Raw genomic sequence first — 12,788 nt, 5'->3', positions numbered from 1 at the left:
CAATTTCATCTCTGTGCTCAGGCTCCAGTTTTCCGAAATGTCAGCTTAATAGAAAACAAAAAGCAGAAGATGAGATCAAGCCTAAATAAAGTTCTAAAACATCTACCTCTTTAAAATTCCTTTTGCAAATTAAATGTCAGAAAATTATACAATCTAAATTTCATAAGCTATTTTTCTTCTAATATAATTTAATAAAGTTGAGAAAAATTTATATATCCCTTTAAGCAATGCTTCAATCCAAAAGAACAATTTAAAGCACCTACTATTTTAAAAGATTTTTATATTCATATATTCATGAACAAATCTTGATTTCATTTATACTTAAGAAATTTTCTAAAATGTTCACTTACATTTTTGTGATTTACACATTTCATAAGAACTAGCTCTCTGTAAGCACGCTTAGCATGAGTTTGATTCTGAAATGGCCGGCTTAGCTTCTTGATTGCAACATTTCTTTCAAGAATGGCATCATAAGCTGCACTGTAATAAGAAATTCAAAAACAACAAAAAACTCAAAAATCTGCAAAACTGAATTTATGAAACATTCATTTAGATTCCTCACTTTCTCCAAAGATAAATGCACTTGAACCAATTTCCAGCCCTTGATGCTCAATATGTCTCTTCTATACCTATTAGAGCATATTCCAACAGTGTATAGCATTGTTAACTGTTTCTTAAAATGCTAATGGATTAAAAGTGAAAATGGACTGTGAAGAAAGAGACTGCTTGTTCACTGAGTGTCATCCAAGATCCACCTAGCATACAATGGGCACTCAATGCACAAATGTTTAATGAGTATTCAGGTCCAATAGATAGCTTAGAGCCCAAATGAATCCCTCACCCCAAATCTACACCAAGGAAAGACAGGATAAAGAATACATGTGGTCATAAATTCTACTCAAAACATTTGCTGAAGAATTCTACATAAGTACATCACTTCCTCTTTAGACACAACAAAATGAATACAGAAGAGGAAAGTGCATATAGAGGCATCTATACGAAAGATTATTTTATAAAAAGTAAACACTTAAAATTTGTTTTGGAGGAGAAATTAAAAATCAAGGTATTTATAAATATAAATGCCAGATTTCAGGACATCAGAAGCTGCTTCATAACTATTAACGAAACAACTATAATTCTGGGAAATATAACACTATACTCATTAGCTCTTCACATCTTCCTCTACCATATGACTCTGACCAAACGGCATATTTTGCAAATGACAGGTCAAAGAAAGTATAGCACAAGTAAGGTAAAGTGTCTTAAAATTATAGAATATTATGATTAAAAGAGGCTTTTAAAAATCATTTGGATTAATCACTGCCTGATATAGGGCCAGAGAGGTTAAGTAATTTGTCCAAGGTCAGCCAGAAAGTTAAAAGCAAAGCTGAGACGAGTAGACTAAGACATGAGGTCGTGCTTTTCATACTGGACCACCTAACATAGTATAAAAGATGAGTTCTGTTTATATAGTATTTGGAAAGTCAGCACACTACAGATTAAAATTATTCTCTCACCTAACTGGAAACCTGAGTTTGTTCTGTGGCAATCTTACTATATCAAATATAGTGAAGAAATTATGTATTAAGAAATTGGTACTACATAAAAGGACACATCTATACATTCTATATATACCATTAACTATTGCCTATATACATATATATACATATACACCAAAACATACATATTACAATCTTTACTTAGAAAATGCTGTTATTTACAGATATGTTCTTCCCAAATTAAAAAAAAAGGCAAAACAAAAAACATTAGGGGTCACATAAAATGATTAAAAGTTTTGACTGTTTCAGATAAAGTATTTTATTTTTAACCATTAAATTCATTCCTATTAATTTTTTATCTGCTATATCAAACTCTAAATTTGAACTATTCTGTATCCAAGGAAATTAGATTTCTAATTATTGATTCTTTTTTTAAATTAATTAATTTTTGGCTGCATGGCATGTTCATTCATTGTGATGCACGGGCTTCTCACTGCGGTGGCTTCTCTTGCTGCGGAGCACAGGCTCTAGGCGCACAGGCTTCAGTAGCTGTAGCTCAAAGGCTCTAGAGCGCAGGCTCAGTAGTTGTGGCTCACGGACTTAGTTGCTCCGCGGCATGTGGGATCTTCCGAGACCAGGGCTTGAACCCATGTCTCCTACATTGGCAGGCAGATTCTTAACCACTGTGCCACCAGGGAAGCCCATAATTATTGATTCTTAAATGTGCACAAATTAGAAACACCTGGGGACTCAGAGGCCCCAATCCAGACCCAATGAATCTTACCATCTATAACTGGGGCCCAAAATAATGCCTTTAAAAAAAAAATTAAGTTCTTCAGTTGATTCTGACAGTAGTACAACAGTGAGTTTAAAAAAAATTTTTATTATTTGTCTATTTCATAGTAATGTTTTGTGAAGCAAAAATTTGAAGGCATTTATTCCTTAGGACAGGGGCTGATTACCTTCCAAAGCAATTAAAAAAGAAAATTCTGGTACACAAATTTCAAAAAGCACTTGTCTGAGGATAAGTGAAGATACAGGAACATAATATATTTTTAAAATACTATTAAGTATTTTATAAATAATATATTCCTCACAACAACCCTGTATACTAGGTAGGAAAACAGGCTTTAGAAGAGTTAATTTGCCATGTGAGTCACAAAGTTAATAAATCAGAGAGTTAGAATCTGAACCAATAGTTCACTTTCAGAATTCTTAGCATATTGATATTACCACATCATTTTCTTTAAATTTAATTTGTGGATGGTTAAATGTCATCAGTTAAAATGACAACCAACCAGCCAATAATGCTTTATAAAATGACCCAGCTTCTGTAGTTTGTGATAGTATAAATTACCTTAAGAATACAGAAAAGAGAATAAATGTTACAGTCCCCATTACACAAATTTGTTTGATTCTAATATTTTACCATTATTCCTCTGAACTTTTTTAAAAGAAAGATATTATTATAGGTAAAGTCCCCTTCCTTCTCTCTATTCTCAGAGGTAAGTACTATCCTGAGTTTGGTATTTATACTTCTGCATACATAAATATATGGTATTGTTTTGCATACTTTAAAGTACATATATATATACAGTATAATAATGTATGTATATTCTACATCTTGCTTTTAAACTCAGCGTTACATTTCTGATTATCCTTGTTGACATATATAAGCTCCAGTTCATTTTAAATGTTGTAGAGTATTTCACTGTGTGATTATTTTTTATTTTCCTACTGATAGATTTGATGCTATTACCAATTTTTGCTATTTTAAATGGTACTGCAAAGAACAGCCCTACATATGTCTCTTTCTGTACATATGCAAGAGCTGTATGCAAAAGTTTTTCTAGAACCTGGGAGAACTGCAGGGTTGTAAACACTTAGGATTTTTTAATAGATTCCAAAACAAATCTGGTTCAAGAAGAGGTAATAAAGATATAATTATAAAAAAAAAAAGATATAATTACGCTTGAGTGAGGCTTAGAATTCCCTACAACACTAGCTTATTATGCTAACTTAGTAACCTAAAATTATTAACAGAACTATCCCAAAGAGTGTTTTGATTTTCAGTTTATAAGGAATTATGCTGATCTATAGAGCCTAGGCCTTTTGTAAAAATTAGCCTGTAGATCAATTTTAAAGATACATAGGAGTTTTGAAACACATACAGTGACATATTAGCTGACTTTATTCCCCAGTGTAAAACAAGATTTATGATATTCGAGAATTTCATTACAGTGTAAAAGTGATGATTAAGTGAAGCTTCTTATTAAACAGTTAGCTATGGGAATAAATGTATACATGGAATTACCAAGCATGTCACTTATTCTTTCCTGATACACATATCTGTCTTTACATGGCTTATGACCAAGTATTTAATCATAATTTACACTTAAAGATGACAGAGCTGATTTATAAAATTATGTTTTATGAATAATAAAAAAGCCATTAATCTCAGAACAAAACAGCCATATTATAGCTTTAATTTAAATTTTATAGTTTTAATTTTTTGAGGTAAGCTAAATATTTACCAAGGAATATTTACCAAAGAATTTATGAGAGAAGAAAACACAGCAGTTAATGATTCTTTGCCTAATTTTTGGAAGTAAAAACTTACCATACTATTCCTTGGGCTCCTGAACCTATAGGTTTTAAATTCTGATACCGTTTCAGGACTGTGAATGTAGAATCTCCAATCTCTACACTATAAAAATTGCTGTCACGCTTGCTTCTGCTCATGGTGGCAAGCAATTAATTTAATGGCTTCATCCAAAAATTCACCAAGAAGCTGCAAAATGGAACAAAATACGATGTTAACAAAATGAATTTGCTTAATCTTAAAATTCAAGTCATCACTCTATTCACAGATTGCTAGATCATGTTAAAAGAGCTGCTTCATTAAAAAACACAGTTAGAAAGAAAAAATTACCACAGAGCCTGGTTAGCATCTGCTATACTTAAGAAACAACCAATAGTTTAAAAAAGAAAAACAAAAAGCAAATAATTATAACTGTTTTTAAGGTCACTTCCAGTTTAAAAGTTTAAACTAGTCCTTTTTATGTGTTTATTATAGTGTTGAAACCTTAATTTTTGTAACTGATAAACTTTCATTCAAAAATAATTCACAATCTCAGTGAGTGTTCGTGGAAGGAACAACAAATTGACAGGTTAGTAAGCTGGTTATCACATATCACTCCTACAGAAAAAACTAACAAACACAGAGCAGCACCTTGCTGTCATTAAAACAGAGCCCCTGATCCCCAATAGCAACATCCGGGTGTAATGCATAAGCTGAGGTTGTAATGGTTGAAAGAAAAGAATCACAGTGGAAAATATAAGATTAAAAATATATATATAAGGTAAAGTTATTTTAAAAATAAACTATAAGAGAAGCATTTAGTATATTGGGATATGAAACAAAACAATGCTGTTCTGAACTGTTTGGGTCATCTAAAGCATAACCTAAGTTCTGACCACAGAGTTTTACAATTTGTCTGATTGAAAGCCAAAGCAGTCTTTTCCTACCCGTTTGAGTATTACTTGCTGACAAATCTTATTAACCATCCTTACTAGACAAAACCGGCCTATTCTAAAATGCCTGCAAGGGACTTCCCTGGCGGTCCAATAGTTGAGACTCGGTGCTTCCAATGCAGGGGGCAGAGGTTCAATCCCTGGTCGGGGAACTAGGATCCCACATGCCACACAACATGGCCAAAAAGTAAAATAAAATAAAATAAAATAAAATAAAGTGAGCCTTAAAATGCATGCAAGACAGCTCCAACCTACTCTCCATATCCCATAATAAACTGAGAAACCAGTTAGGTCTAAAGAATTACTATTTTTGTGTGTGTGGCTGTAAGACAATGCTAACAACAAAAACAAACACACAAAAAAATTCTGATAAGACTTAGAATGCAAAGATTTAATTCAACATATATTAAATGCATACCATGTGCCAGGCACTGTGCTGTGTCCTGGGGCCAGATCATGTAGAGGCTCATGAACTGGATTCTAGTAGCTGAATTCTTTTTTTTTTTTCTTTTTTTAAAGCAGGTGGCTGAGTTTATTCTGTGCACACACACGCAGACCTAAGTTATCATATCCACATAATAGCTCAATTCTTAGAGTAGGATAGAAGCCACTGGAAAGTGCAGAGTAAGAGAGTGCCTTGACTATATCCCTAGCTGCTACTTGGAGATTATACTGCAAGAGAGGGAGCAAGAGCTGGAAGAGGAAAACCAGTGAGCTACTGAACTAAGCCAAATGAAAGAAATAAAATTAAAATTAAAAAGAAGTTTTAGGTAGGTGGAGTTAAAAATAAACAAAAACTAAACAAAAAGTTTAAACAGTGTAGGCTTTAGAAGAAATAAACTGGAAGCAATTGTGAAGGTAGAGACATGATTTAGATAAATTAAAGAAAGGCCCAGAGAAACATTTCCAAAATCAATAACAAAACTAGTCATGTAATATTCCAGAGAAGACTGAAACCACAAGTCTCATTAACTCTGCCTAAGTTAACAGACCATAGGCTTGTCAATTTCTACAACAAAGCCTGTGGAGATAGTGACTGGAACTGTACTGAGTAATAAACATCAATTTGGGGAGAAATGACATTATAACAATTTTGAGTTTTCTGATCCATGAACATGATATTCATTTCCATTTACTTGGTTCTCCTTTAAATTCCCTCAGCAATGTTTTATAGTTTCCAATACACAGGTCTTGCAAAATTCTGTTCAACTTCTCCACAGTATTATTGACATTTAGATGCTACTATGAATATTTTTACGTTAATTTATTTTTATTTAAACTTCAGTTGTTCATTGCTAGTACAAAGAAATACAATTAATTCTTTTGCATAATAACTTTGTACTAAGCTCACTTATTAGTCTTAGTAGCCTTTTTTGTGGATTCTTTGAGATTTTCTACACACACAAGCAGTTTCATTTCTTCATTTCCAATTTGGATGGCTTTGAATTCCTTTTCTTGCCTCACTGCACTGACTGTAATTCCCATACAATCCTGAATAGAAGTGGTAAGAGCATCATCATTCCCTCATTCCCGACCTTAGGGGAAAAGCATTCAGTCTTTCACCACTAAGTGTGATGTAAATTACAGGATTTTACTAGACACCCTTTAACAGGCAGAAAAAGTTCCCTTCAAGTCCTAGTTGACTGAGAGTTTTTTATCACTAAAGAGCATTAAATTTTGTCAAATGAGTTTTCTGAATCTATTCAGATTATCATATGGTTTTTCTTTCTTAGTAGGTTCATATGGTGAATTACACTGATTGATTTTCAAACATTAAACCAAACTTGTATTCCTGTAATGACTCTTCCTTGGTAAAAAGTATTACCCTTTTTTTTTTAATACTATTGATTCAGTTGGCTAAAATTTCATTAAAGGTTTTTCCATCTATTTTTGTGGGGGCTATTGGTCTGTAGTTTTCTTTCACGCTAAGGGTAAATGCTGACCTCATAAAATGAGTTGGGAAGTATTCCCTCCTTTTTATTTTCTGAGAGACTTTGTGTAGAACTGATATTATTTCATCTTGAATGTTTGATAGAATGCCTCAGTGAACATTCTAGGACAAGAGATTTTTTGAAGGAAGATTTTAACTGCAAATTTATTTATTTTTTTAAATATATAGGGCTGCTCAGGTTATCTATTTCTTCTTAAATGAGCTTTTGGTAGTTTGTGTTTTTAAAGGCATTTGCTCATTTCATCTAAATTGTTGAATTTAATGTCTATAGGATCTGTAGACATGTGTCCTCTTTCATTCCTGCTATTGTAATCTGCATCCTCTCTCTTTTTTTCCTGATTAGTCTGGCTAGAATTTTATCACTATTATTGATCTTTTCAAAAAGCCAAATTTTAGTTTCTGTTTTTCTTTATTGTTTTGTACTTTTCTATTTCTTTGGTTTCTGCTCTTGTCTTTATTCCCTTTTTTGTTTTAGGATTACTCTTATCCTTTAGTTTCTTAAAATGGAAGCTTAAGAGTACTGATTTGAGGATTGCTTTTTATAATATAAACAATTAATACCATAATTTACCCTTAAAGCAGCACTTCAGAGCTTCATCCCACAGTTTTTTTAACCATCAAATCTATACTTAATAATAATAAAAGCAAAATTTTACATAGAGCTTACTTTATGCTGGGTCCTGTTTCAAGTGCTTATAAATACTCTTTTAATCCTCACAACAGTCCTATGAAGGTTTTCTAATTGTTTATGGATAGAGAGTAAATTCAGTCCCTGTTACTACATCTTGGCTGGAAGTATGAGTCCCATTTACTCATTTTGTCTGATGCTGCATTATGTTAAGAAAGGACCTATTGTTTTTCCATTTTACAGATGACAGAACTGAGTCTTTAAAGGCTACCTATGGTTGCAAAGTTAGTAAAGAGTAAGTAAGTTAGTAAGAGGTTTGTTTGTTTGTTTTTAGAGTGAGGATTTGAGTCCTTCATCCATACACTATATTGAGTCCAAAATAAAACAAGTCTTGGTGCTGAAGAAGACATGAAGGAAGAGGTGAAGTTACAAACATGTTGTGTCTTAAGCATGTTGAGTCTGAGATACCTCACCGAGACATCCAAATGGAAATATCAATTTGGTAGCTAGATACAGAATTGGACCTCAGAGGAGAAGTCTATGTGAAAGATATAAATTTAAAAGTTGGCATTGTTATTGAAGCAACGAGAAAGAATAATATTACTCAAGAGGATACAGTAGTAAGAAAAGAAAGGCCTAAGAGTCAGCTTTGTGGATACCCACATTTAATGAGCAATTAGAGAAAGATAAGCCAACAAAGAAGTCAGAGAAGATGTAGCCAGAGACATACACAGAAAATGAGGAGAACACATTGAAGAAGCCAAAGGAAGAGTGTTTTCAAGAACAGAATGGCCAATAGTATTGAATGCTACAGAAATATCAAATAAGTAGAGTGATGGGGGTAGAACGGTATTAGAATAGAATGATGGGGGTAGAAGGTAGATTGGAATGAGCTTAGGTGTGAATAGGATATGATTATAGAAATAAGTTAAGTGGGTATAACTACTTCTTTAGAGAAGTTGATGGAGAAGACACAAGGAAATTGATGGAGAAAGGTATATGGTCAAGGGAGGATGATTAGATTAGATATTATATATAATATACTACAGCATACCATGCATAATATATATAACATAAAGACAACCTGATCATATTTCTCTGCTAATAGAAAAGACCCAAAAAGATAGGAAGGGTGACACCAGGAGAGTGAAAAAGAAACCTGAGGTTTCAGTTAGCATAACATCTCTGAAAAGGTGGAAAGAAATGGGATCCAAAGCACATGTGTGGCCATACAGAAGGAGATACTAATGCAGCATTTCCATCAGAAAATACCTTCAGAAGACTGAGACATAAGGAACAATTTCTAAGATAAGGGCATTAAGGATACTGGTGAGATTTACAGAGGATCCATTTGGTGTACCATTCTCTCCATAAGGAAGCTGGAGCAGGAAGAGTGTGAGGAGGAAATGATATGGAATCTGAAAACTCATTTCCCTACTCAAAAAGGCCTCTTTGTGGATTAAGACCAAAGAAACATATAGAATTTAGAGGTGACTGGTCATGAGTCTCACAGGAATAAAACAAAAGATAGGCATTATTATGCCATTTAATAGATGAGCAGCTGAGGCTCAAAGTGGTTAACATGCAACAGAATGTTGCGGACATACTGAGTTTCAGCTTTAGCTTTCAAAATATTCCTCTGCAAGAACACTACACTCATGTCAACGTGGTTAAATTATCATCCCCAAACTCTTTCACCTGATTTACTCATTTCCCTTTCTTTTTTGGGAAATACTTTGACCTCTTTTTTGTAGCTATCCAAATTCTATCTACCAAAGACTAGCTTAAATATAATCTTCATGAAGCCTTTTCCAGCTTGAACCTAATTTCTCATCAAAACTACCTTGCTGTATATTTAGATATGCAGATTTTACTGTCAGACTGTGGTCCTTCTGAGGGCAAGGACTGTGTCTCCTACACTCTCAGATTTCCAAAACACGTCAGCTCTTTAAAAGAGGTATAATTTAATAAGTAACTGCTAAAAATGTTAACCAAGAATGTGAACCTTTTTAAAAGTAACAAATCACTTTTAAAAGTTCTGTTTATCTTTCCCATTGTTTTCCTTCATAAGAAAAAAAAAGGCTGAATTAGGCTTTTATAACTCAAGGTTTATTTCTGTAATGTCTATACAAGAAACAAGACTCATCTGCTATCAGGCTGGCCCATCCATAAAATGGTTGGTCTGGTGAGCCTGAATGTAGAGACAAACGAGTTAAACTAAGTAGTTATATAAAGAGTACTCAGGGAAAAAAGAGTGAGTTCAATAGAGCCATAAAGCCAGGCCTCACAGACAACGGAAAATAATTCAGGCAGTGCAACAAAGTTCAGAATTCAAGATAGCTCTAATCGTCAGATTATCTTGACAATAAGTCACTGGGGTGAATTGGAGCCTATCTAGCTTTAATCATCTTGCTTTTATGGCTACCAGCAGACCCCCTCTGTGATGGTTAATATTGCATGTCAAACTGACTGGGCCACAGGGTACACAGATATTTGGTCAAACATTACTCTAGGTGATTCTGTGAGGGTGTTTGGATGACTTTAACATTTAAAATTTAAGTCAATAGACTGAGTAATGCATATTGCTCTCCTCAATGTAGGCGGGCCACATCCAAACATCTAAAGGCCTGAATAAAAACGAAAAGGTGGGCTTCCCTGGTGGCGCAGTGGTTGAGAATCTGCCTGCTAATGCAGGGGACACGGGTTCGAGCCTTGGTCTGGGAGGATCCCACATGCCACGGAGCAACTAGGCCCGTGAGCCACAACTACTGAGTCTGTGCGTCTGGAGCCTGTGCTCCTCAACAAGAGAGGCCGCGATAGGGAGAGGCCCGTGCACCGCGATGAAGAGTGGCCCCCGCTCGCCGCAACTAGAGAAAGCCCTCGCACAGAAACGCAGACCCAACACAGCAAAAATAAATAAATTAATTAATAAACTCCTACGCCCAACATCTTCTTTAAAAAAAAAAAAAAACGAAAAGGTTTATTCTCCTGCAAGTAGAAGGGAACTCCTCCTACCTGACTACTTTCAGGCCAGGATATCATTTTTTTCATGCTTTCAGACTAGAACTGAAATATTGAGTCTTGAGCCTGCTGGCCTTCAGGCTAGAACTTAACATCATCGGCTATTCTGGGTCTCAGGCATTCAGACTTAGACTAGTGTTACATCAGCTTTCTGGGTCTCCAGAGTGCCAACTGTAGATCTTGGAATTTGTCAGCCTCCATTATCTCTCTCTCTCTCTCTCTCTCTCGCCCCTCCCTCCCCCCATGCATCCATGCATCCATCCATCTACCCACCCACCCACCCACCCATCATATTGGTTCGTTTCTCTGGAGAACCTTGACTAATATAAAATTTCACTCTACTCTGAAATTTTCTTCTAACTCTTGGCTTCTACTACCTCATGATGGCTGCATGCTGACTTTTCCCTCATCATCTTCTACTTAGGACTCTGCTCAAACATCAGCTTCTCAGAAATGCCTTACATGATTAGCCTATCTAAAATAGTACCCTCTAATCACACCCTCTTCCTCAGCCTGCTTCATTTTTCTTCAAAGCACTTACACTACTGACATCTATTACATGTTACTTATCTGTCCCCTCAACGTAAGTTGCATGAAAGCATGAAAGTTGGTCTGTTCATGATTAAGTCACCAGAGCCTAGAATAGTAACTGGCAAATATTAGGCATTCAGATAGGTGTTGAATGAACAACAAATGAACAAACTGTAACTATAAGTTCCCATTACGAACTGTCCATCATTCTCCTCCTCTCAAGGAGTAATTTACATGAGAAAAAGAGATATGTGCTTGATTAGTTTAATGCTACTAATTAGTTACTGCTGTTTGTGCAGTTTTCATACCAGGCCACTTCACAGACTACTACCCTTGGGTCAAAGGCCTGCCCTGGGCTTATCAATTATGGCCAAGGTGGCAGAACCACATTCTACAGTATCCATCTATGCTAAGGAATTGCTTAGGGCTGCTTTCTCAGCAAGTAGGTAATAGCCTTTAAAATGAGGTTAGGTCTAACTAATGAAGTCTGACTACTTGCAGATTATAGTCAGAGATTCCTGGCCTCACACCTAAGTCAATGTTTCAAAATTCCTATTAACATCATTCTTAAAAGCCCTCAAGTGGCCTCTAGAGCAGATCTCAACTGCCACTATGTAAATGCATCTATTTCAGTTCCACATATTTTTCAAAGTTTATTCTTCAATTATATTTGAAGTAATTAATATAGAAATACCATTATGTCATACACTAACGTGTATGACATAATATATATTCTTTTTCAGATTTTCCCTTATAAGTTATTACAAAATATTGAGTATAGTTCCCTGTGCTATAGAATAGGTCCTTGTTAGTTATCTGTTTTATATATAGTAGTGTATATATGTTAATCCCAAATTCCTAATTTATCCCTCCTCCCATTCCTTCCCCTTTGGTAACCACAAATTTGTTTTCTATGTCTGCAGGTCTATTTCTGTTTTGTAAATAAGTTCAATTTGTATCTTTTTTTTTTTTAAGATTGCACATATAAGCAATATCATGTACTATTTGTCTTTCTCTATCTGGCTTACTTCACTTAGTATGATAATCTCTAGGTCCATCCACGTTGATGCAAATGACATTATTTCATTCTTTTCTATGGCTGAGTAATATTCCATTGTATATCCATACCTTAATTGAGGTTACTTGAGTAGGTTTTTTACATTCCAACCACAAAATAATGCTTAGACAGGTATCCCTTCACAATTTCTGTATTTTGAGGATGACTTTAGCTACATGAAAACCTCAGAACTAGTTTCTAAGATTTATATATTCAAATTATTTATTAAAGATCTCAAGACTTTATAGCAGTGTCCTCAGCCATAAAGTAACAGGCTGCTGGCTACTTTTTAAACAAATGATGATAATATACTTTATGTAATGGAACCCAATATGCTTATGAAATTATCATCAACATTTCAGTTAGATGGTATCCAAAATTTTTAAATTACTTTGTTCTCAAAATGGCAAAAATCTCAAAATATTAGGAAACTGGCTCTGGGCTGCTCAACTGTATTTAGATTATTGTTAGTGGCTAAAATGCAATGCCAATATTCTCAATGACATTCAATTCAATAAAAACAGGTAACCTAATTTGTAAGAATATACTATTTCCCAAGATACTCAA

General features: G+C 34.5%; 1 protein-coding gene across 7 annotated transcripts in view; it reads right to left on the bottom strand.

Annotated features, from left to right (window-relative positions):
* The window catches only part of MAPK8 (mitogen-activated protein kinase 8), a 116,412-nt gene that overhangs the window by 45,927 nt on the left and 57,697 nt on the right, over window positions 1-12,788 (bottom strand). For 4 of the 7 annotated variants that reach the window (XR_009536162.1, XM_060126671.1, XM_060126670.1 and 1 more), the window contains exons 2-3: window positions 4,120-4,290; window positions 351-480 (exon numbers count right to left, since the gene is read on the bottom strand). The exons of 1 other annotated variant lie outside the window; for it this stretch is intronic. Coding sequence is in view for 4 of the 6 variants with exons in the window: in XM_060126671.1 (XP_059982654.1) it covers window positions 351-480; window positions 4,120-4,241 (252 nt within the window). In the remaining 2 variants the exon portion in view is untranslated. Of the gene's footprint in view, window positions 1-350; window positions 481-4,119; window positions 4,291-12,788 lie in introns of those variants that run through there. 2 more of the 7 variants (XM_060126673.1, XM_060126674.1) reach the window with 2 other exon arrangements.

This window comes from Lagenorhynchus albirostris, chromosome 16 (assembly GCF_949774975.1).
Source record: "Lagenorhynchus albirostris chromosome 16, mLagAlb1.1, whole genome shotgun sequence".
Lineage (NCBI taxonomy): Eukaryota > Metazoa > Chordata > Mammalia > Artiodactyla > Delphinidae > Lagenorhynchus > Lagenorhynchus albirostris.
The sequence above is the reverse complement of the archived record's forward strand: the minus strand, read 5'-3'. Positions and strand labels throughout refer to the sequence as shown.